Source organism: Diplotaxodon limnothrissa, linkage group LG15, assembly GCF_057381915.1.
Source record: "Diplotaxodon limnothrissa isolate DT_005_m linkage group LG15, D_limnothrissa_male_GT1.1, whole genome shotgun sequence".
Classification (NCBI taxonomy): Eukaryota; Metazoa; Chordata; class Actinopteri; order Cichliformes; family Cichlidae; genus Diplotaxodon; species Diplotaxodon limnothrissa.
Genome location: NC_140610.1, coordinates 18,490,870 through 18,515,931, shown reverse-complemented (window position 1 = coordinate 18,515,931; position 25,062 = coordinate 18,490,870). Strand labels below are relative to the sequence as shown.

The window sequence follows — 25,062 nt, the reverse complement described above, 5'->3', positions numbered from 1 at the left end:
GCCTCTGTCACCGCTTCCATTCTTTCTTAAATGTTCTCGTCTCTTTGACTAACCTAGAACAAGATCAGAGAAGAGGAAGAAACAAGTGCGATTCTTGCAATCACAACAGGCTCTCATACTCCTGGACAAATGCAACAGCTGGACACACATCTAGTCCAGGTAACATTTAGCTAAATAACTAAACCAGCTAAACAAATCAAATAACACTTGTGTGGTCTTTGCTCTTTGCTGTCGTGATTGAAGTAAACCTTCTTCTAATCATTTTGTGCTTGCAGTTCTCAGCAGCTTTTGATCAAATTGTTTTGGGAGAGGAAAAACAAATCACAATGTAGAAGATTTCTTCTTATTGCCAAAATTTAAAAGTGTTCTTTGAGCTCAGAAACCCGGTAGAACTGGTGAATCATTCAAGTGCAGTGACTATCCCCCATTCACTCGCTTCACTCTATTATCTGGGATTAGATGAACCTTGCTGTTAGAATCCTGTGTGAGAAAAAAATACCATACCACCTTTATTTATAAAGCACTTTAACATAAAACCAGAGTTCACAAAGTGCTGTACATGCTAATAGCATAAGTAAAGAAAATTAAAATGAGATAAGTTAAAATAAAATAAATAACTAAAAACTAAAATAAATTGAAACATGTTAAAACAAATTGAGTCAACCCCTCTAATCAATGCCAAAGGCTTCAGCGAATAAATATGTTTTAAGAAGACTTTTAAATTCAGAAAGAGAAGAGGCCTGCCTAACATGCAAGGGTAGATCATTCCACAACTTTGGAGCAACTACAGCAAAAGCACGATCACCTTTAAATTTATACTTAGTTTTCGGTACCTTAAGGAGCTGCTGATTGGTGGACCTAAGGGAACGGGCAGGTGTATATGGTTGTAGTAGCTCCGAGAGATTTAAACGCAAATAAGAGAATTTTAAAAACAATCCTAAAATGTACAGGTAGCCCGTGGAGTGAAATTAAAATTGGGGTAATGTGCTCAGACTTTTTTGTTCCAGTTAAAAGACGTGCTGCAGCATTTTGCACAACCTGCAGGCGCCTAATGGACGCATCACTAACCCCAAAATAAAGTGCGTTACAATAATCCAGCCTAGAAGTAACAAAGGCATGGATTACTGTCTCAAAATGCTGTTTCGATAAGATAGGCTTTATTTTGGCTAATTCCCTCAAATGAAAAAAGCTAGATCTTACAACAGCTCTATAAAATAATTATACTGAGCTGTTCATCAGGCTCAAGGAAGTCCAAAAATCTTTGTTTTAGGGGGGAATTTCACTATTGTACTACGGTATTAAAAAGCTGTATAACTGTGTTTTGAGATTAAATTAAAGAGGTCTAACCTTATCCAAAAAGAAAATTATATTTGTAAAATTGCAGATAAAACTCAAAAAATAGAATGAAAGTGCAGGAGTAATGAAATGGTGACTGCTGCTAATAAAAACTTTAACTTCAATATTTACTGATATTGTTGTTAGATAAAGAAGAGTGATGAGAGTCGATAGAAAAGCAGTGTTTTCTTCCAGTTTTCCTTTAAATCACAAATTTGATCATATATCCACCCTTATCACTGAAAGCAGGGGGCTTTTGAGGTGTCTAACTCAGAGGAAGAGGAAGATGAGGATGACGAGAGTTGTCACTCGTCATCCTCTGACACACTAACAAGCAGTATTCCAGAGGTAAATCAGATGTAATTACATCACATGAGAGCATGTCTCTGGGTACCTCTGTCTTTTTGGTTTCATTCCACAATTTCACATTCATTATTTAAGCTCACTGACAGAATTTCAAGTAACACACCCACAGCAGCAGAACATGTAAGACTTAGCAAATATTTTCTAAAAATGCACAGGATTTTAGGTCCTTTGGAATGAAACTCTGAATGTCTTGGGCTTCCTCTACTCTAATTATTCCTTCTTTATTTGTTCCTTGTGGTCAATCCATCATATCATCTCATCAAATTAGTGACCATCAAAGATTTTCCTGAAAAAAATTATATAATGATTCTTAATTTCTTTTTATATAACATCCACATCCTTGCTGTACTTAGTTCTCTGAAAAGAAATTAGTTCAAGGGATGAAGATAAGAAAACTACTTGAGCTTGGTCCAAATTTTTTAAAGCAATTATAAGATTCTATGGCTGTATGAATATGGATCATTAAGGGTGTAGCTACTTTCTCCCATATTCTGATATCTAGTTTGAGGTCATCTTAATCACATTTACATGCTCATATTCATTAAGTTTCTGCCAAGTGACTATCTGATTAGATATTTGTGTTAAAGAGCTGTTGGAGTGGTGTGTCTAATTAACTGGCTAGTGAGTGAATGTATTGCAGTGGCACCCAGTGCAGATACTTTTTTCTTGCTCAGCTGTCAGGGTAAAACATCAAACAGTCTTTGCCTGGTGTACATAAATATGAGTATTACAAAAACTCATATTGAGAGAGAACATCGTCACAAAAGAGAAACATGTTCTTTCTAAAAACATTAACTGGAATATTACACTGACAGTGGATGCTAATGTTTCTTTTCTCATATTCATGCATCAGTATCAGTGAAAACATTGGCTTTGATTTGGACTCTTTTAAAGGATATTATATGTGTTGTATATTAAATTGTGGTTTCCACAGGTCTCCACATCTGTTGTCAGAGATCATTCATCTAAATAGTGATTTCAGGCATCCATCCTTCTACAGTATATAAACCTGAGCTCCACTCCTGCGAGCCATACTGCCAGATTCTTTTAGCCTGAATAAATTGAAGGATGTAGCTCAAGCAGTTTTCTACATAATAGAATTTTAAGATGGACCCTCAGAGATGATGCTAAAAAACATCTAAAAACACTCCCACCATCTCTCTTTCAATTGCTTCATTTTGACAAAAGAAATAATGACAGCAGGGACCTGAAATTTTGCAGAATTCCTATTAAAAAGTATATTTTTTCCCTGAAAAATTTTCAGGTGAATCTGAGATGATCAGGTGGTAGGTATTTGGTGAACTGACATGGAATGACCCCTCGATGTAATTCTGTTCACAATTTCTAGCACTAATACTTTATCTTTTTCCTGTGCTGTGGAAGAAACCAGAAGATTTTTGCATGCTCTTAATGAGCTGTGTGAGGCAGGTCATTGTGTTTGCTGATAACCCCACTCTGTCGCTGTCAGAAGCAGCTGCTCCTCAGAAACCTTTCCTTTCATACACACACCCAGGATGAGAATAGCATGAGTAATTTATATGTGTTTGTGCAAGGATTTGGTTTGCATTTGTATATTCATACAACCAATATGTTAGGACCCTGAGGACACGCTCAAGCTTTCAGAAGTGCAAAGGGAGGATATGGGAGAACATAAGCCACCGTCACATATGAAGGTAAATAATCAGTTTCATATTGGATATATAAGAGTATTTATTGTCTTTTCTTTCAATAATATGCTCTTTTTTATAAACATTTTCATAAGATTTTTTTAAACTAATCTTAATATACCTACCATAAGTTGTAGTTATTTCTAGTATCATCTTTCATTTGTCTTTCAGGTCCTGGAGGGTATGCTTCATCAGTCTTCTGAATGTGCAGAAAAGCCTGAGTTAGATATCAACTTTGAAGCCAAACAAGCTGAGGCTGGAATAATAACAGCTGACGCTAAAGCTGATTTTGACGTAGCACTTACTCCTGAATCTGTGACCGCTCAGTCACTAAACACTGCAGCCGTCCCTGCAGCAAAAGGCCAGCTTAAAGCTGCTGCTGTGCACCAGCATGATTTACCGAAACACAAAGCTTTTGATGCTGACCCTCGCACAAACACCCCTCAGGCAGCAGCTGGAGCGGAAGATACAAGGCTGATTCCTTCAAGACCGATAACTCCATTTGCTGCTGGAAGAGCATCAGATGAGCTGATAGAGGAGGAGAAGCTGTCGCTGTCCACAGCTCCCAATTCAGATCTGGTAATTGTCTGAAGATTCAAAGAGATGTTGATCAAAGTTATTTAAGCCTAAGTAAATGGTTTCATGGACATTTAATTTAACAATAAATATACATATATATCTTACTTGGAGTAATAACTCAAAGTCAACTTTGACATTGGGCGCTAACTCATGTCCCCCAAGATCCATTGTTGTGAAGTTTCGAGACTTTCTATAAAAAATTGTGGATAATAAAACGTTTTTACTTTTACATTTGGTGTGACCTTGACCAACACACAACATTTGAAAGGATCTCTTGAAAACTGTGGACACTAGACTGCTTACAAATAGACAGGCAAACAAACTAAGTTTGCAGAATTAGTATTTAAACTACCAGATTAATAACTTTTTTGTTTGTTTTAACAGGATGTTTTTGATAGACTGAGGGAGCAAACTGAAGTCAGCACCAGTTGTTTTTTGGGAGGATCCCAGCAGTTTTCTGTTGAGCCGATCAGGTAAAAATTCCAGTTGTAGTATTTTAGTTTTGGACCTCCTCTTTACACAGCATATCAAAGGCTCATAAACTTTTTGTGGTCCCTAGTTTGCCTGGACATGAAAATGTTAACCCCAAGCGCCAAAGGTGGAGTCACCTTCATTCCCAGATTACTGAAAAAATTACCACTTTGAAAAAAGTTAAGGAGAACCATCAAAGCCAGAACAGAGAAGATGCAGAGAACAGACAAAAGGTAAGAAAACAGGAAAATAACCATTCAGTGCTTGAATCTGTAGTATTCAGTCAGACTGCATGATGTACATGAGGTGTGAGGTGATAGAAGTAAAATTATTTCTAAAATGTGGATGTCACCAACATAGCCATTACATCTGTTACCAGAGCAACCAGGTTACAAGGTTCGCCAATCCTTTCATCCTGTCCTCCGTGCCAAAGCTCATTTTGTTTTCATATCTGTGAAGCTGCTTGTCTTCCACAATGAAAAAGGACCCACAATGAGCAAAAGAATATCATTATGAGCGTTCCCTCTGCTGCTAAAAGACCCGATTTTGTTTTACTGGAAGCAAAATTATGGATCAGATATTACTGAATATGAAAGGATGAAGCAGGGGATGTAACTCCTGCCCCTGCTCAGTTACACCCTTGTTGCATTCTGTCTTTTTCCTTCACCTGCTGTTAAACCTTAAGTTCAGTTTTCTCTTTGTGTTTAGGTTCCAGATGAGGCGTCGAGGTCAATTGGATCTACTTGTGCAGCTCTTCAGCACACACAGGAGGCCATCACTATGCTAAGAAAAATAGTATGTATAATAGAAAGAGACTTTTTAAGTGCGTTCCTGCTGAAAGTATATTGATCTAGATACACAGGTAGTACGCTCTCTCACAAATAACTGACTAACATGGAGGACTGAGGCTCAATGAAATAATCAGATGTATTTCTGAAAAGTACTTCAAGCACATGAAGGCACAAAAATGGATTTTTTTAAATAGGGCTACAAAATAAGCAATTACCAAAAGGCTTGACTGGCTATTTCCTGGCAGCTTTGTCTTTATAATCATAAAACACCATTTTTAAGGACAGTTCTTTTCATAGAAAATATTTAAAGTTTTTCATGTCATTCAAGTCAAAATCCAATCAGATAACATGCTAGACACAATTTGTCCAGTTTTTCATCTCGGTACGGAATATAAGATCTACTAACTCTGTTTATACATTAGTATCAACAGGTTGGGATGTAGGAATAGCATAGTAGTAAATAGTAAACATCACCAAATTAAGAAGAATGAGCCAAAATATTCAGAGAATCTGACCTTTAAAAAACTGTGGTAAGTTAAACTGATGATTGTGCTTTTTCCCAGGTGAGCTCCACTGATGGTTCTCATCCAGGTGTGAAAGAGGAGTTTTACGAGGCTATACAGCAGGTCCTCCTCTGCCTCGATTCTTTGACTGACCTTCTGTTGACTTGTGGTGGCACGGTTGAAGATGAACCTCAGCTGAGGCTGCTGCAGCACGAGGTGACTGTTCAGTTAGTTCCCTTTTGCCATCAGAGCTGCCTTTATTCTTCACATATCTACTCACATAGCTGCTACACACGTACTTCACATCCACAATGTATGATCCACAATGTATGATCCCACATGGATTCAGAGCAGCGAACTCATAGTCATGTTCAAGAAACTAGTCTGAGATGATTTGAGCTTTGCCGCATGGCACGTTATCCTGCTGGTATCTACCATCATAGATAGGTATATTGCAGTCATAAAGGGATGGACATGGTCAGCAACAAAATCTGCATACTTTGTGTGTAACAAGTGGTTATGCGAGCTACTGTTGCTTTCCTATCTATTAAAGCAGTCTAGCCATTCTCCTCTGATGTCTTGCATCAACAAGGCATTTTCATCCACAGAACTGCTGTTCACTGGATATTTTCTTTTTTTCCTGACTGTTCTCTTTAAACCCTTGTTACGACCCGTCTAGGGCCAGGCCATAACATGAGCGAGGCACTCGCTTCCCCCCCAAGACCCAAGCAGTTACACGAAACAAATCCGTTAGATATGAGGTGATTTATTTACAATGTGAATAAAGAGAACCAAAACGGGAGTGTCAACACTTCAGGGTGAGCCAAGGCCAAAACAATAAACAAAACAAACCTACACAAATCCCGCACCCCTGACCTTACCAAAAACAAAGTCAAAAATAAAGACAGAGTCTAACCTCCTTAACTAACTCAAAACAGGAGAAAACGGGTGATCAAAAGAAACGGCAGCTCACCCCTACCCACTCCACTTCCACAACTGTCAAGCGTATACTGCAGCCAGCGGCTACCACAGGACTACTGCTGGGTGATGAGGAGAAACGCGAGGACCTCTCCCGCTGTAGCACTCCAGCCTCCTTTTAATGGGCGGGTCCTCCAGCTGGATCCACTCACGCCGGGGCAGTATATCCACGCACCAATCGGAACAGGGCCCTGGCACAGCTAAATTAACATAGAAAAAACACAACACCTGCACAAACAAACACATGGACATACAAGTTCGTAACACCCTAAAGATGGTTGTGTGGGAAAAACCCAGTAGATTAGCGGTTTCTGAAATTTTTAGATCAGCCTGTCTGCCACCGCAACCATGCCACATTCTTCCCATTTCTGATGGAGTAATGTGTGTATGTGACACAGAGTGAGGAGCCAAGGTACTTGAGTCAATCTGGGATAAAGGAACGAATGGTGCTAAAATACTGGTGGGAAAATGGGAAAATAGAAGCTAATGGTGACAGTAATAAAGAGTGAACTGATTTGATATTTGCTTTCCGGAGCATTTGAATAGATGTTGCAGTGGCCAATGAATCTATCCATTACTATTATATCTTTTTTTGTCTCTCTGTAAAATTGAATGTCAGGGTTGAATTTTTACTTTCGGTTTGTCCTTTTTTGTGTTTTTGTGTGCAGTGTATATCAGCTGAGCTGGGGACCCTCTCTGAACTGATGAGCAAAGTAGTGTCAGAAACCAGGCCTCAACTTTCAAAGGAAGAACCAGATGCTTACAGCTGTTTGACCTGCCTTCAGGATTGTCTTCATACAGCTCAGCTGGTCTTGACCTCCTCCCACAATCAGCTTATTGAAGATCCAGGCCTTAAGGACCCTTGCAAGGTTTGAAATAAATTAGAGCTCACTGTCGACCCCTTTCCCATCCTTTCCCAGGACTAGATCAAATATGCAATTTTTACTTGCAGCAAAACCCAAATTCTACAGTAGCACTCAGAAACAACAGACTCTGTGAATAGTACATGTTTTACATGTCTGTGGTTGTGCAGAAACTGTGTCACTAAAACTGCTGGGCTTTGACATGTTTTAGTAAGCTATGCAGTGTAACTCAATATTCAGAATATTAGTATAAGTATTTTTAAATGTCAGTAAAATCACTCCTACTCTAAGTACTATAATCATCATATAGTTTCTGAGGTAGTTTCTATTTTGTGGTGCTTTATTCTTGTAATTTGATTAATTTCCACCATACAGGCTTAGATTTTACACACCAAGCATTCATTACTAATAGCAAACTTCGAGCGTCAAGCTGTTTGCATGTAAAGTATGTGATGCAGTCATTTTGAGTTGGTGAAGAACCTCAGTACTTCTTCCAGCACTTAAGCTAACATATTATTTGTGTCTTTCAATAGGAGATCTCCACCAATCAGCTGTGTCTTCTGGACGAGTTTGAACTTGGGCAGAGTCAAGGCTTTCCAAATCTAAAGGATGGTCCCAGTTTGGAGGTAACCACTGCTGCACAGCTTTGCTGCGTATGTGTGCATGATTAATAGCACTAGTGTTACAATACTAGAGAAGGCCTAATTAAAATGCTAGTAATATAACAGAAAAGCATCCATTACAGGCAGTTGTTATGATATCAGACAAATGAGTTTGCTGACAATTATTCAGACATATTAGTGCTTACTGAGTTTATATGGATGCCATAGTTAACTGATTACATTTCACTGACTTAGTAGTTGCTACTGATGTAGGATCTGTATTTTAAAAGTTAGTGGTATTCTTCTTAAATTCTGCTGCTCATCTGTATCTCTGCAGTGTGTGCTGGCCAGACATCTGAGGGAAAGTCCAGGGGAAAAGGCCAAGATGCAACACAGTTCTAGGTCCTTGCTTCAGGGGATAACTCGGCTCCTGGAACTGGGTGAAGAATGCATAAGAGAGAGAAAGATGAGCCAGGTTCACAGCTGCAGCAAACTTCAAGCTGTTCTCTGCACACACAAGGTATCTCACTTTCAGGAAGTTCTTCAAAACACAGACAAAGAGCAGATTTAAGTTTGGTACATTACTTCAAGAGTATGAAGCAAACTCCTGGTTTTTAAAGAGCCCCATGTTGCAAGCACAACCTCCACTAATTAATCATTAGACACCCGAGTATTTAGACCTCAATCACATCCAGTTTGTTGCCACATTTATTTAATTGATCATCGCTTTGCTCGTCTCTTGGTGATATAGAAGCTTCTGCAGGTCCTCAGGTCCCAGATGGCTTTTGTTCAGTATCTATCCCAACATGAGCCAGAAGCACTCAAGTGTCAAGAGAATGAACGGGTACACCTGGAAGCCAGGGCCAAATCACTGCAGCAACAGGCTCTGGAACAGGAAATGGCTTCTCAAAGGAGACTTCAGGTTTGTAGCCCATATTTGCTGAAGGCCATATGAATTTATACATTCACAAATGTGCACTTTTGTTTCATTTTTCCTGGAAAAACATGCATTCATAGATTCAATTTCAAAGTAGGGGTTTGGATTTATATTTGGCTCTGCTCTAGGAATGGACCCGTTGGGAGGATAATTGTGGTCGATTGGGGAGAGTGCTGGATGAGTCTGAAGCCTTCATCGGCAGATGGGAGCCTGAGGGAGATGATGATGAGGAGGAGTTAGTGCAGCACAGACTAGATGCCTGCCAGGTACATCCTGTCACACTTCACATAATTTGTTCTCACTTCTCTAAGTCAGAGTTGTTTTGTTACTTTTTTTCTTTCTCCTTAGCTTAATCTGTTTGTTTGTCACTAGGAGCTAGTTTTCTCATTTTAGTGTGATAGGTTTATTTTCATTATTCGTACAGAAATCAGTTCACGTTAACATAAAAGGTTTCTTTTTTATAATGTTTTAAAGACAGAAAGAGAAGAAAGTGCTTCTTTTAATAAGAATCCTGGGCTCTAGTCTCCTGTATTTTCCGGAAAGCCCCTCAATAAACTACAAAGATGGTTAGTTGGTTAGATGGTTAGTACAAAAGATTGCACAATATTATGTCACTTTTAGAATCACCTGCACTGATAGCTAAGCTATTTATTTTTCAGGATATAGTTATATTGTTACTTGTTACAGTTATTTGATATTATATTTTGCACTATCCTACTGTATATTACTATATACTTGTACATATTGTATATCGTATTCCTCTGCTTCTCTGTCTCTCTTGCTGCATTGAGCATGTGTATGACAAAAGAATTTCACTCGGGATAAATAAAGTACTTCTTATCTTATCTCATCTTAGTTGAACATTATGTCAAGTTGTATTGTTTCATGAACAGGCAGCAGTAGGACAGGACTCTCCAGTTTACACTCAGAATTAATTTAAACTAAAAGCTGACAGCAACCATCAATCTATTTAGGATTTTATATCTCATTTGGTACTGCATATTTCACCACAGACTAATTACTAAAGTGATAGTTTTGTACCATCAGCTGCCTCTGTGCGTCATGACTTGAAATCACTGTGATGAAAATACATCCCCCAATAAATTAAACAGAAACCGAATAATGAGCTTCTTTAGGATTTGTGAGAGCTCTTTTCTTCACTGCAGTCACATCGTAATGAGTAATGTGTGTATGTGACACAGAGTGAGGAGCCAAGGTACTTGAGTCAATTTAGGACAAAGGAACGAATGGTGCTAAAATACTGGTGGGAAAATGGGAAAATAGAAGCTAACAGTGACAGTAATAAAGAGTGAACTGTGAAATAAAGAGAGCTGCAACCATAGTGAAGGCTTAGGTGGTATTTTGCTTTATTGGCACTGAGAATGAGAGATGATTTTTTTTGCATCTGCTATTAACTTGTTGATTTTCTGTCCTCTACCTCTTTCACGTATCATTTTTGCACGTCAGACTTTTAAAGTGTCTCTTTGAGCATTAGATCGAGTTTCCAGATATTCTAAGCATAAGCACTGATAAGTCTCCTTGCCACTTAGCAAACACTGGTCCAGCTGGATGACAACAAAGCCACTTTAGGAGCAATTCTGGATCAGGGTAAGGTGCTGCAGGCAGAGCCCCTGCTTGCTGCATCAACCCATCAGACAGGCGGCGCTCTGGAGCTGCGTTGGAGGAATGCCTACAGGCGAACAGAGAAAGAGATTCAGCGCTGCAGAGACATCCAGGACAGCCAAATCAGGTGATCCAGGCTCACTGGGATCTTTATTATCTACTGGCTAAAGTTTAAACTGTTGCCTGCACAGAATGAAAAATGTTGCTGATTTTTTTTTCTTCATTTGTTCTTTGTTCAAATATCTGCCAAAAGTCTCTTTCTACCCAGCATGAGCTTTTTAAAAGGTTGTTAAAAAGAACTTAGACCTCCCTAACAAGATGTTCTTTCACAACCTTTCAGTTTTACTATGTGAAAAAGTGCCTCACAACCAGCTGTCTTTAGTCTTCTATTGATTTGTGTGTAAGCTAAAGTACAATGAAGCCTGGTATAACCTGATGGCCTTGTGTGAAATGTTTAGAGTATAGGTATTGTGTGTGTTTCTTTGGTCTTTCCACAGTGATTCATTGTTCCATCATTTGATTGTGAAGTTAACCACTAATTACTAGGGATGGGTACCGGTGTCCGGTGCTATGATGGCACATTTCGGTGCTTTATTTCGGTGCTTTTTTTTCCTGAGCTGTGACACACTTCTAGCCAATCATTTTACGTTTCTGAGGATAGCCCAAGGCGAAGCGGTCAAAAGTCTGGCTGTACTTCACAGCAAAATATGCAAACTCAGCAGCCTGCAACAAGTGCTTTAAGCTGATACTGTGATACTGTCAAAGGAGGTAACACCTCAAATCCGATGAAACACCTGGCGACGCATAGCGTTTTTTTTAAAGCCGAGAAATGCGCCGTATGATAGCTTGCTGCGAGACCTCACACCGAGCGCATCTACTGTGTGTGGGTTGCCTGTTATCTGACCCGGAGTTAGCAATATCCCCCAAAAACCCCGAAGAGGAGAGTCCTGGCCCCTAGCCCTGCCAGTGTATCAGAAATGATGAGGATGATGATGCAGCAGCAGCCGTTCTTCTCTGCGTGAGTAGCTTAATGTTCGTGTGTAATTTACGTTGAGTAGGCTAACCACATTATTACATTAATGCAGTAAGGTGAACTAGCAAACGCCGTTGTAGTTACATGCGGCTGTCCTCTTGTTTGATGGCAGATACTCCCTTCACCCTGGCCAAAAAGGCTAAAATGACCAAAGAAAAAGTGGAAAACAGTTAAACATGAGAGGTTTTTGGATAAAGTTTGTGTTTTTTCCATTGTTTAAGCACTGCTTCCAGCCAAGAGTGATACCATATATGCCCCATAGCTGCAGAAAAGGCTAACATTGTTATCTTTTTACAAAAAACCAGCTGAACATGAGAGGTTTTTGGACCAATTTTGTGTTCTCCATCCTTTAAGCACCGGTTTGAGCACCGTTTGAGCAACGGCACCGTTTCAAAAGTACCGATTTGGCACCGGTATCGGCTAAAACCTAAACGATACCCATCCCTACTAATTACTGTTAGTCAAATGTTTGTCAGTGGATTCACAAAAGTTGCCATGGCAATTTTTAATAAGAATATTAACAGCACTTTAACTAGCAACCTGCAAAAATGATCTGGAATATATAAACAAATAACTTTGTAGCATACTTTATAGGAGCATCCTGAAATCCATATCTGAGTGACTTATGTTCTTTCCACAGACTGAACAGAACATTTAGTGGATTCATGTTGTTAGGTTTTTTTTTTTAAATTATGCTCAGAAATGTTGCCTGGGCTCTTAGTCAGTAAAAAGTGAAGCACAGACCACACAAAACGTGCCAAATGAAAAACAGACATAGGCAAAGAATTACTATATGAGTTCCTACAGCAACAATTCGACAATCTGTTGTACAGAAAGTTCCTTATATTCTCATTGAATGTATTCTACAGCCCAGACATCAGAAAAAAAACCCCACTCATTTACAAGCCCTATTTATCACTTGTGGATCCAAGCCCAAGTCCTTACCTCACTCTGTATGAAGGTACAGTCATGTTCTGCCCCACTGGTTGAGCTATGTGCTTTTCCATCCTCCCCACAGATTCCACTCCAACTTTGACTTGGTGAGTGAATGGCTGGCTGGTGCCAACAAACACCTGAAGACTTTGTCAGGTCTGGTAAATCTCTCTGACCTGAGTCAGGAGTGTGTTCAAAGTAATCTCATCAAGCTGCTGGTAAGGCTTTTCTGTGTTCTCATCAAATAGCCTTTGACCTAAAGAAGATTAATAACAGCCTAGTTAAAGAATCGCTGCAGTCTGCCCCTAACATCCTAACATCTGTCTTTTTCTTACTAGTTTGCTTTTTAATTAAATGATTCCTCATCGTTCCTGTGGTTTAAGTCTTTTTCAAGCACTTCGTAAAATGCATTTGTAAAATGTTACAGAACGCTACAATCTTTGGTATACGAGGTTGATATAAGCAGATACCATAACCCTAACCCTTTATTGCATTCTATGACATGATCATGAAGAAATTAATAAAAATTTGCTTCCTTACATGACATAATATTTAATCCTGTCCCCAGCTTTAGTTAGAAAGGGCAAACACCACCTACAAAAAGTCCAAATAAATTAACACAAATTTGTAATGGATGGACATATGGGTCTAAACTGGCTGCTGGACAATATTGATTTGTTTTCTAATATTAGTTAACCTCAACATGTCCCCAGGATTTCTCCATGGAAGTGGAACGTATGTCTGTACTGAAGACCTCGGCATCCAAGGATGCTGCTCAGCTCCTCCAGCTGAGGGAGGCTGACTGCCCTGGACTGAGAATTCAGCTTACCCAACTAGAGAACAGCTGGAACCAGCTGACCTCTGACATGTCAAAAACCCAAGACCAGCTGCAACAGGTGCAGAATGTTTTCAAAAGACCCTAACTGTTAGATGAATGTTAGATGAATAGCCCCTTTCTAGTGGTTTCTATAGTGGCCCAGTTTCCAATTTATTGAAGTACTGTTGGTTTTCAAAAATAATTGGGCACTGAAAACTCCTCTCCAGTTAGGGGAGTGCAACCTTAAACCCTGCTGAAATCTATATGAGGGTGAGTGAGGATAGGGAGGACCATGAATCTAGAAGACAGCCACGATTCAATTTCTCCTGAGCATTTATCACCAGAGAGTGGAACCAGATATTTGGCTTCATAATCATTCTGATGTTTAAAAATTTGGCAATCACAGAGAAGATAAAAAAGATTTAATAATGCGGATGTGCACAAAGGTCAGATAGTAATGGAGCAGATGTTTAAAAATATAATTACATTGTTAGATAAATCATATGAAGTAATCTAAAAAAACTAACTAAAGTTAGGAATATATGTCATGTAAAGTGAACCTCCCTGCTTTCTTTATTATCTTTTCCCCTTTTAGTGTCTCCTGGCAGCACAGCCATCGATGGAGCTTCTCTCTGATCTGGAGGACTGGCTCAAACAGATGAAGAACTGCATGAACCAGGAGAAAGAAAAAGTCCTCAAGGCCAGCAGTGCAGCTCAGGTCACTGAAATCCTGCAGAATTTCCAGGTACTTAAACCACCTCTGTTTTCACTTTTTCCTCTGCATCTATTTCAATTGGTTATATTTGAAAGGTTATTTCAGTGCCAGTCTTTACTTTGAATTGACGCAACCCATCCATCAATTTGTTTGACAATCAACAAGCGAGCATCTGAAATTTATACGTTGCTTTTTCCTTGAAAGGGTGCATTTCACTGTTCTCTCCTCGATATGGCTCTTATTCTTTCTGCTGTTATGTCAGTGACATCTATGAATCACATCCTGCAGTAAAAGCACTATAATTTAAACCACTAAAACAGTACTGATTTAATTCTTCAAAGACTGAAAGGTATGAAAAATGTAAGTTAAAAAAAGTGGCACAACAGAGGCATCTACATTAAATCAGATTTGTTGGTCTATTCAAGCAGGGGAGAATCTAGCATGGTTTTTGGTTCGGTTTGCGTAGTTTTATTCATTTTTTATGTTGTTTTTTTAGGCATTCAAAGCTGCTGTGACCAATGGGCAGCTCCTCCTTCATTTCCTGTGTCAGCCCAGGCCTCAGATGGCAGACATCCAGGCAGTCCGCTCTGAGCGTACAACGTTCGCAGAGGAACTCGGTGCCTCCAGGCTGCAGTGGCTGCACTTTCAGAGAGAGCTAGAAAGTCAGGTCTCTATCTCAGCAACTAATAAAACAGGCAGATTACTACTAATCTGATGCAACTGTAACCTCTATGTTTATCCATCTATCATATTTTTATTGATGCAAACAGATTTTTCAAGTTGGACATTGATAAAAGGCTATTATGTAAAAAATATGTGTGTGAGTTCATAGTGTGCTGCATCAGTGATTTATATCGGCACTGGAACCCCAAAGAGGCCATAAATCTATATTACTTTACAGCAACAGGAACAAGAAAATACATTTTTTAACACGAACTCGGCTATAAAGACATAACTTTTCATGACTTTTTTGCTTGTCATGATTCATCCACCGTTTGGCTTTCTCTCATCAGATTTGTGGCGCTGAGCAGATCCATCGCACTTGTGCAGAAAGGGAGAGGCGTTTGCAGTGTCTCCACGGCTGGATAGAGCAGCAGAAGAAGCAGCTGAATCAGTGGAAACAGCCCACCAGCCAAACTCTGGCTCATAAGGCTCTGCTGGAGTGGGAGGTAAAGTAACAGGAGCAAAGAGATGAGGGCCTTTTGTAGAGTATCATCCCCTCCACTCTGGTCTGATCTGAGAATGTGTTTTTTTTTGTCAGGCTCTTGAGGGTAGAGTGAAGGAAGTGGCTGCAGCTCTACAAGAGTTAAAAACCACACATGTGTACGATAAAAGGGAACAGGAGCGCCCATGTGATGTTGCCTTTTCTAATGAGGCAGAGGGCATCAGTCATGCTTGCCGGGATCTTAGTCAAGAGGTAAAAGTCAGTCTTACTATAATTCAGTGCTAGATTACAGCATATTAAAACACAAGCTTTATAAGCTGTAAATCCTGTCCTGAGCAGATGATGAGAAGTATTTCGGCCTGAAACACCTTGGACAACATGTAAAGTTATTGCTTTATGCTTGAGTAACACTTCCATACACAAAGGGGTCACTTATCATGATAGACCCACAGTGACTCATCACTCAGTTTTGCATTTTCCCTCTGCAAAGTGTTTTCAAGTTTATTGTTTTGGCTTTATGTCCTTCCACTCTTTCACTTGGTTTATTCTTTTTTCTGTCCCTTTTTCCAGACGTAGCAAACAAAGCTCTGATAAACTCACCCTGATCAGCACCATATGCCAAACATGGTGCTTAGTGGAGTCATATGTCTTACAAGTTGCTCAATAACTGCACAGAATGCATGGAGTACTCAAAAAATCATTCCAAATGTCAGATGAACTGAGCTACAGTATAAATTATCTTTATAAATGGTCTTGTTTCTGGCGGCCTTTCTAGATGAAAGCTCTGAGACCTGCGCTTCAACAGGTTGTGGAAAAGTGGAGTTGTTTCCACAGAGATCTGAGGGATGTGACTCTGCACACCACCAGGGTGCGCTGTGCCTTTCAGCATCAACAAGCTCCTCTCTTCTTGCTGAAGCAGGCAGAGGGATACGTGGACTTCCTCCTGGTAAGCCTTGTTGGTGAACCTTTATATCCAACTGTGTGCATACAAAGCTACAAGAAAAATAATCACATGTTGTATTTCATTCTAACAATTATCATATTAATTAGTTTGACATGTCAGTTCCTGAAAGCCTTATATATTTGCCAGTGTTAAAGCAACAGTTTAGAAAAACAATGTTTTTGACCAACCAGCTGTAGCTGTATGAAGTTAAAAGCCCCTCATTCTAGTTGTGACAGATTTAGAATAGATGTAGGCACTCACAGATGTCAAGCCGTCAGTGCTTTTCAGTCTCTAAGCTTTAGTTTAGAGTAAGAAGGAATATAAAAGAAATGTGTTTTATGTCCCACAGCAACTCCAGGAGGAGGCTGGAAAAGGAGAAGCACTTTGGGCAGCTGTGAACAAATCCTGTCAGAGTCTTGTAGGGTCTCTCCATCATGGAGCGGCACAGGCACTACGTGATGAAGTGGAAGGAGAACAAAAACGGTCAGAGGCCTGCGTTGCAGTGCACGCAGCAATATTTCAATTAACAACTAAACATGTTACAGTTGCACACATCGTCAACTAAATCAGGCAACTATGGTCTTACTTTGTGCATGTTAGCGCTATACAGCCGCAAAGTAATCAAGCATTGCATCCTTCTCAGGTGGCAGAACACGGTGCAGGAGATAAAGGAGGAAAACATAAAGACAGAAGAGACGCTTTTGGTCTGGCAGGAATACACTCGTCTCTCTTGTAGCTGCTCTGCACAGCAGAAACACCTGCAGCATGAGTGGGAGGAGCTATCAAGGTCATCACTTTCAGCTGGACACAACACTCAAGCCATAGATGGCTCAGTAAAGGTGAGTTTAGGGCTGTTACTAGACTGTCTATACAGAACAGGTTGTTAGCAGAAATCAGCTGCCTCATACGCTTATGTAATGCTTCAGTATGCGTGTGTGAAGTTCTAGCAGTAAACCCACTGTTATCCACAATGTGATTTATGTCATAATAATAAAAAAATTCAAGTTATTGGATTTGTTTCATAAGGTTTTAAAGTAGCTTAAGACTGAGTAGATCAAATATCTGAAAGCATGAATAAATTGAAGTGGTTGAATTGAAACTATTTCTGGGATTATTAAAGGTTATCTTGAGCAAGCAAATAAGCTTATTAGGATTTAATAGATCTTATTTTTCATATCTGCCATTCTCAGTATTTAGAGCCATCAAATTCCCCCTTTGACTCATCCTGTACCTGGCATTGGTTTAGAGAGTACACGAATTACATACACAATTTAATTAAATGTTTTTCTCAATGACTGATCCTCTATTCTTGGAACTGAACAGGCAGCATGCATTTACTGGCAGAAATATCCAATGTGGTCTGTTCAGGTTTCATACATCTGATGTCCCCTCTTCGTGCGTAATTCTGATGCAGTATTACGTGTTTAATTTGGAAATTCTTTCTTTTTCTTTTTTTTTTTTAACAAAAAGCTTTTGCGGTGCTATTAATATTGGGGTTTTTCTTCTTCAAAATACACAGAAAAGTGTATTTTGTTAGAAAAAGAAGCTCTGATCTTCTGCTTTATTTAAAAAAAAATCCTCAAATAAATTAGATGAAAACAATTTGAAAGGTTAAAAAGTTTTTCTGTTAAAGCTGCTGCTTAAAATTAAACACACTACATGGATATATATGAATATGAAAAATCAGAATTTTGTGTTTTTTGTTCTTTTATCCAGAAGTTGCAGGGTGCTGCTGAAGAGCTGCAAAGCATCATGGGAGATGTCTTAGCAGCATCCAAGCCTCTTATTGGCCAGCTAGAACCACTACCTGCAAATTTAATAAGATCAGAAACCAGACTGCTGTCGCGTGGCATCCTGTTGCTAAACAAGGCAATTGCAGAGAAAAAGAGGAGTGTTGAGGTGAGGGAAGTTATGTGAAATATTTTACCTGTGCAGTTTTCTTTCAGTCTAGCTTCCCACCGTATGAGAATTTATTATCGTCACACTGAGTGCAGAGGGACACTTTCTCAAACTCAAACTGTTATATATACTCAGTTACATTTCTTTGAATGTGCAGGAGGATTTAGAGCAACGTAAACTATTTCACGCCCAACTGGAGGTGTTTAAAAAGCAGATGCAGGACTTACAGCAGAAACTAAAGGCCGGCAAAGATAACACAGACTCTGTAAAGGTTCGTCGGACTCACTATTGTCTACATCCCTGTACACTTTATTAACAAATGCTCTTAAACTACAGTTGTTTCAAATATACCTGGGTTTGCAGCAGGTACTCCAGGAGCTCTGTGGTCTGTTTCCATCATTGCTGGACATCAGAGACATGAGTGGCCACGTGAATCTTAACAAACAGGAGTCAGAGAGACTGCACGTACTTATCAGGGAGTGGGTCAAAGTCATGACTCGTTCATCAGACAGGTGAGGAAGTTCAATTCACGAGAAAGCAAAGATAGTAATCTATGTGTAGCTGTCTGCACATTTAACAGTTTTTCAGGCAAATTCAGATATTTATGTATCACATAGCAGTGTTCAATCATCATAAACAGAAAGTGTACCCTCTATTCTTAGGTTTTACATATTATAACACAGTAAATATAATTCTTATCAGGGTAAAGGTTAGCTAAATACAATCTCTTTTATCTTTTATCAATTTTAACTCACTTTTAAAAATAAATAAAATTAAAATTACTTAATTTTTATTTTGACTGTGAAAGTAAGAATTGCACGTCAGTTTCGTTGTTCAGTGTTTGATTGCTACAATGGCAATAAAAGATTCTGATTCTGAGGAACAACAAGAGATATTACACCGCGTCTGTTGGGAAGCACTAATGCAGCAATTCATTACATTTTTGTTAAATGAGTAATATATGGTGTATGCCATATATGTTATATGTTATATATGTTATATATTAATTTGAGCTTATAGTTACTTAATTTTAATTTCTGCAATGGACCAGATTATTTTTATTGTGTCCTGATACATAAAGCCTCATAACTGAAGGTGGGGGTGTTTTTTGTAGTGTTGTTGTCTATTGCCAAATTCTTCTGAGGAATAACTTATTGTGTCATTTTCTGGAGACAATGGATGCACTGAGTGTTCTTTTTCTGCGCTGTAGTAAAAGAAAGCTTTGCATGTTGATGTATGTTACATTTATTTCCTAGAGAACTGCAGGATGAGCGCCAGCGTTCCCTGAGTTTTCAGGAAAAGAGTGGAAGATTGACACAGATCAAGGAGAAACTGGAGCAGGAAGCAGTGTGCAGAAAAAACCCGAGTTATCCAAGCCTTCAAGAGATGCTGATTGTCCATCAGGTAGAATATGTTTTATTCATTTTTAGTTATAAAAACTATGTAAAAACTGCTCTATTAGCTCATTTTAATCAGCAAAGTTGATAATCATCTTTATACCTCCTATAAGTAACTATTTGAAAAATTTGATAATTCACTTTGAAGCCAAACTAATGACCTCCTCGACCCAGTAATTTCATTTATCGCTGAGACTGAGAGCATTGCAGCACTGGAGCAATTTTCATGTTATTTTGAAGAAAAGCTGTAATGCTGCAAGAAATGTAATTACAATTTTATTACACTTTTGAAATGTTTAATCATAAACAGTGTTTATTTAAAAAAAGATAAAGAGTGATGTAAGAATCACATTGTGCCCTCTTTTCTGTTCCCACAGAGACTTCAGGCTGACATAATTGTTGGACATCAGTTTCTGCAGCATCTTCTCTGTGATGCAATCAAATCCATGGAAAAAGAAACAGGAGAGAAAAGGTAAATGATGGATAAGTCAAGAAAAGGCTTAGAAGTAAATACTTTGCATATAATTATTTTACATAAAATGCTTATTTGTTGTTGCTAGTGTAATAAAATAACAAATGTATCAGTAGAATTTTCTTTAAATACATGAGACATTAAATGGTCAAAGTATAATCATAAAAGAAAATATTTGTAGAGTGCATACCCTTTTGATTTGTGTGGGAAATAATACAGCTGCAAGGATCCATTGCAAAAGACAAATGGGGGTGGTGATTTGACTAATGAGAGGTGGTTGTTTTGAGGTCTTAAACTGACTGAAAATAAATTACTGTGTGTGTGTGCATGGCAGACAACTGCTGTATTTTTCCTCGATGTCCTTGAATCCATCTTTGAATTCTTTGAGAAGCTTGGAACGGTTTCAGAATTTTGAAAGAACCCAGAGGGAATTTTCCCTCGCTGCTGGAACCGCTGCTCACAGCTGGAAGACATTTTTAAGATCCCACTTATTTTGCAGTTGGTAATTTATAGATTGCAGATAAATCAGCTGTGACAGAGATGTCCTTATGCTGCATTAGTTGTAAAATTTTATGCTTTTTGTTTTTATGTGTGTATGTATGTGGACACACTGTAACACAGTTTTTATCGCCTCCATTTTATTTTATTTGTTTATGTGGTTTTACTTTTTGGTGATTGTTTTTAGGGGTGGGTTTTTATAATCGATTCATCGATTAAAATCGATTCTGGCTTGGATAACGTAAAATCGATTCATTAAAATCCTGAATCGATTTTTTAATATAAATTTATTTTGTCCGAAATGCCAGAATCTCTGGTGACATCTCACAAAATTTCAAGAACCACCAAACAGTAAATGAGAGCAGGTACAGGGATTCTGCACATAGACTTAAACACACAGCGCGACCCGCGGATCAGAATCAGTTAGATGTCGCCTTTCTCACAGTCGGGGCTGAAAGCCGACAGCTCGCTGATCCGGGTCCGCGCTTTGTGTTCACGCCCTTTATGCGCTGATTCTAAAGCTGTTAGTTTGATCTCTCTCCAAACAATATTGACCGAACCAGCAGCTAAAGAAGATCCAAACGCTTCACATAAACATCGTCATGAATTCACTCTTTTACTGTTTTGCTTCCATTGCGATGCGCAGCTCTCTCTCTCTCTCTCCCTCTCTCCCTCCCCCTCTCTCCCTCCCACCCTCTCTCTCTCTCTCGAACAGTTTCGCTTTCTTCATTATTCGCTTGCTTGTTATGCACAAGTCTACTGTTGTTTACAGCGCTGTCGGCCGCTGTTTTTTTCCCTTTTACATTCTTCCGAAAAGAAAACCTCATTTCTGCTGTTCAATACTGAACAAATTTAAACTTTTTAATATTATTCAAAATGCAAAATGCTTAGCCGTGTGTCTAATAAAACCGCTGTAACGTCAGAGGTAATGTTCATTAATTAATGGTTTTCTTTCGTTTTTGATGTACTGCAGAATATTTTTATAAAATCCCAGGCCAGGAAAATCACCTTCATGTTTTTCTGTGTTTTATCTTCAGCTACTTTGACACAAAGGCATCTGCTGTGATGCTCACACCTTGGATAAAGTCTTGCGAGTGTCAGCTTCCTTTTTATAGATACAAAAATATGTAAATGTTCTGATCTGAATTATACTTCTGACTGTCAAAATTTCCCAGATTTAAATCGAATCGAATCGAATTAAATCGAATCGTGGATCGAATCGATTTGGGACCTTGTGAATCGGAATTGAATCGATTCTAGAAATCAGTGACGATACCCAGCCCTAATTGTTTTGGACCCAATGACACACAAAAACTGAAATTGTATTTTGTTGGTTTGTACAGATCTGAGCTCACGGCACAAGTGGTCAGTTTAAAGAATGGCTGGTTCAGCTCCGTGGCTCTGGCTGGTCAAAGCCGGACCTTAACAAAGGAACAGCTGCACCAATGGAGAATCTACAAGAATGGTTTGAAACATCTGTGGAAGTTGTTGAGGGACGCTGACTCTTTGCTGCCCCCAACTGGACGCTTTCTCTGTGCAGTGGATCAGCTGCAGAACTGTGTCGATGATTACCAGGTCAGTATAAAAATGTATTTTACAATGCAGTGAGAAAATTTTTTTGTTTTTTTTCTATATAAAGTCTGACCATGAAGTTTAAGTAATCCACCCATAAAAATGTGGGGAGATTTGCTACGTTCATGAAGATTTCACAGTTCTCAAACCCACAGACACTGAATCAGGGCATGCGTGTTACCAGGAGAATGCTCATTGTTATTTTTTACGAGATTGTGCACTAGAAATTCCTCCTATGGCTGCGGGAGTACATCAGCAAAAGACATGCCTGAATGGCAATCCATACCATTGTGTGACAGCATGCAAAAGTTGTTGTTGTTTGCCTAAACCAACACAATCTTTGCTGATGAACCAGCCGTACTCACCAGGCTTAGCTCATTTGTCTATGTGTTCAAAACCAGAATCAACAGAGACAATTCAATTCAGTTAACCTCAGTGTTATTTTATATAGTTGCCTCAAGGCGCTTTGTATTGTAAAGTAAAGACCCTGCAATGATACAGAGAAAACCCCAACAATCAAATGACCCCCTGTAAGCAAGCACTTTGGCAACAGTGGGAAGAAAAAAATGATCTTTTAACAGGAAGAAACCTCCAACAAAACTAGGCTCAGGGAGGGGCGGCCGTCTTCTGTGACCAGTTGGGGGTCACAGCAGACGTGACAGCCATGCTGTGGAAGAGAGGAACGAAGGAAAAGGGGACAGAAAGGGACTTCAATCTAGAGCAGCTGAAGTCCCAGAGATGCATGAGAAGAGGGCTTTGAAAGGGAGATCAGTTATATTAACTTAACGTTTTAGGTTTTTAATGTTTTTACTCAAAAGTTTCACCCTAAAGACTATTTCTCCCCACATTTTTTCAAAGTGTATCACAGAGTCTCTGGATCAGCACTCCACTGTGTACACCCAGACACTGAAGGCTGGAAAACATCTGTGTGAAACAATGAAGGACTCAGAGTGTTACAGTCGACTGCAGTCAGAGTTTCAGGCCATAGATGAAGCCTGGCAACGAACCACATCACTACTGAGGGAAAGAAGAGACATGCTTTACACCACTGTTGAGGTAACATGCCTGTGTTTAATTTTTAGCATTTTTATGCTATATCTGAATCATCAGTTATTTAAAAGTGTACGAGTAAAATCCATATCCGAATCTCACTGTTTTGATTAATAGTCAAAAGACTTTATACAGTTCAGAAAGACCCAAGAAACCCAAAGCTGAAAATTCAGAAAACATAGAGGTCAATTTGCCATAATTTCCTGGGAATTCACTACCATCAGGGAACTGCAGGAGACAGATTCATGTGTCACTTTTAACAAAAAAAAGCCCACCCGCGTGAAAGGTTTTTATCAATCATTAACAATAAAGAATAAGTTGAACTTTGGTGAAATAAAGGTCAGCACAGCAAACTCCTTCCCATTGGTTTTCACTGCATGAATCATATTCATTCAGCTTAGTTTTACTCCATAGCCTCACCAGGAGGGCCCAACCCACAGATTTATAGCCGCTGACAGAGCAAGTCGTTCTCATTCACTTGGATCATTTCTCGCTGTTCTGTCAAAGACATTCGCCAGTTTTATGCACAAGGTGTCCTTTGGTGGCTGAGCTTGATATACTGGATTGTGGCACCCAACACATCATACCCAACATGTTAATACAGCATGAACTGCTGTATTTGATTTAAACTAATCAAGCCTAACCCAAAGGATCAAATGAAAGTATCAGGAAGTAAAATTTAAAAAAATAAATAACAAACAACAAAAATGAGTGCGTTTTATTACCACACTCCTAACATACACTTGTAGTATTGCCTCAACTGTTGTATCAAGGCTCCAACACCAAAGGAAATATTTTGCATAACATGGAAAGATGTAGGTGAGAAAGAAAATCTACACATATAAAAGGCAAGATAAACATTTACCATCCACTCTCCAGCTTAATCAAGAGACAGCATATTAGGTTTTACCTTAAAACTGCATTTATATCACTGCCTGATATGTTTTGAGTATTTAGAAAACTGCACCTTCAGGAAAATCAAGAAAAAGAGTGTGTCTGTGCACTAACAAAGGAGTAGGAGGTGTCTGCTTTGCATGACCCATATCTAGGACCTGATCCCAACCAACCCATACATACACACACGCACACACACTCAGGCTGGTGTGTTGCCCTGGCACTGAGCTCCTGCCAAGAGGGATCAAAGAGCGACTCAAATCTCTCCATGATCCACATCCAGAGACAGCTGGTTGCCAGTGTCTGCCCCTTTCATTCCTTCAGTGCTTTACTGTAAGACCTAGACAGACCAGACATCGAACAAAATACCACCCTAATCTTATATTACAAGTAATACCTTTAAAAATACCTTTAAAAATACAGATACATGAGCACACCCTTTCATTATTTTTCGTCAAGTCCTGCTAAGCGTGCTTGCTCTCTGACTATTAGAATATTCAGACCCTAACATTTGTGTTGGGTGAGCTGTGTTAATTATGACATCTGACTGGTTTCGTGACCAGAGAGAGGTCAGGCAAAGTTGTGTTAACCCCTTTAAGCTCAACAGGATCCAACCCGGACAAGGGAAATCCCTCTGAACAGCGTTTTAAAGGTCAGATCACACATAGATTGATAGAAAAACAGAATTGACTACTGCAGACATCATACAGAATAATATATTACATTTTTAAGGACCCAAAGAGCTATGGTTTTGTAACATTTAAAAAAAAAAATTTTCACTCAGGATTTATCACAGCATCTGAAAGCTTGACTGTTAAAAAACTAAGAACACTGATGACATTCTGAGTTTTTTCCTTTTATGAGGTTCATTAAATTTATTTTTGGAAGGCACATTTGGTGTCTGATAATTTAACATGTTAAAGCTGTCCCTGTCTTCTCTGAGGCATTTTATTGATGTG

At 39.1% G+C, this 25,062-nt stretch overlaps 1 protein-coding gene across 1 annotated transcript in view; it reads left to right on the top strand.

Annotated features, from left to right (window-relative positions):
- The window catches only part of syne2a (spectrin repeat containing, nuclear envelope 2a), a 97,662-nt gene that overhangs the window by 52,214 nt on the left and 20,386 nt on the right, over positions 1-25,062 (top strand). Inside the window, exons 67-96 of the mRNA XM_085372609.1 lie at positions 58-159; positions 1,582-1,683; positions 3,297-3,374; positions 3,540-3,947; positions 4,332-4,420; positions 4,507-4,651; positions 5,127-5,213; positions 5,773-5,928; positions 7,359-7,559; positions 8,087-8,179; positions 8,493-8,675; positions 8,907-9,077; positions 9,221-9,358; positions 10,643-10,842; positions 12,767-12,899; positions 13,395-13,577; positions 14,094-14,243; positions 14,710-14,880; positions 15,227-15,382; positions 15,475-15,630; positions 16,154-16,324; positions 16,671-16,804; positions 16,965-17,160; positions 18,038-18,220; positions 18,378-18,491; positions 18,584-18,732; positions 19,477-19,624; positions 19,995-20,089; positions 21,931-22,162; positions 23,018-23,215. Coding sequence (XP_085228735.1) covers positions 58-159; positions 1,582-1,683; positions 3,297-3,374; positions 3,540-3,947; positions 4,332-4,420; positions 4,507-4,651; positions 5,127-5,213; positions 5,773-5,928; positions 7,359-7,559; positions 8,087-8,179; positions 8,493-8,675; positions 8,907-9,077; positions 9,221-9,358; positions 10,643-10,842; positions 12,767-12,899; positions 13,395-13,577; positions 14,094-14,243; positions 14,710-14,880; positions 15,227-15,382; positions 15,475-15,630; positions 16,154-16,324; positions 16,671-16,804; positions 16,965-17,160; positions 18,038-18,220; positions 18,378-18,491; positions 18,584-18,732; positions 19,477-19,624; positions 19,995-20,089; positions 21,931-22,162; positions 23,018-23,215 — 4,722 coding nt within the window. The remainder of the gene's footprint in view (positions 1-57; positions 160-1,581; positions 1,684-3,296; positions 3,375-3,539; positions 3,948-4,331; positions 4,421-4,506; positions 4,652-5,126; positions 5,214-5,772; positions 5,929-7,358; positions 7,560-8,086; positions 8,180-8,492; positions 8,676-8,906; positions 9,078-9,220; positions 9,359-10,642; positions 10,843-12,766; positions 12,900-13,394; positions 13,578-14,093; positions 14,244-14,709; positions 14,881-15,226; positions 15,383-15,474; positions 15,631-16,153; positions 16,325-16,670; positions 16,805-16,964; positions 17,161-18,037; positions 18,221-18,377; positions 18,492-18,583; positions 18,733-19,476; positions 19,625-19,994; positions 20,090-21,930; positions 22,163-23,017; positions 23,216-25,062) is intronic.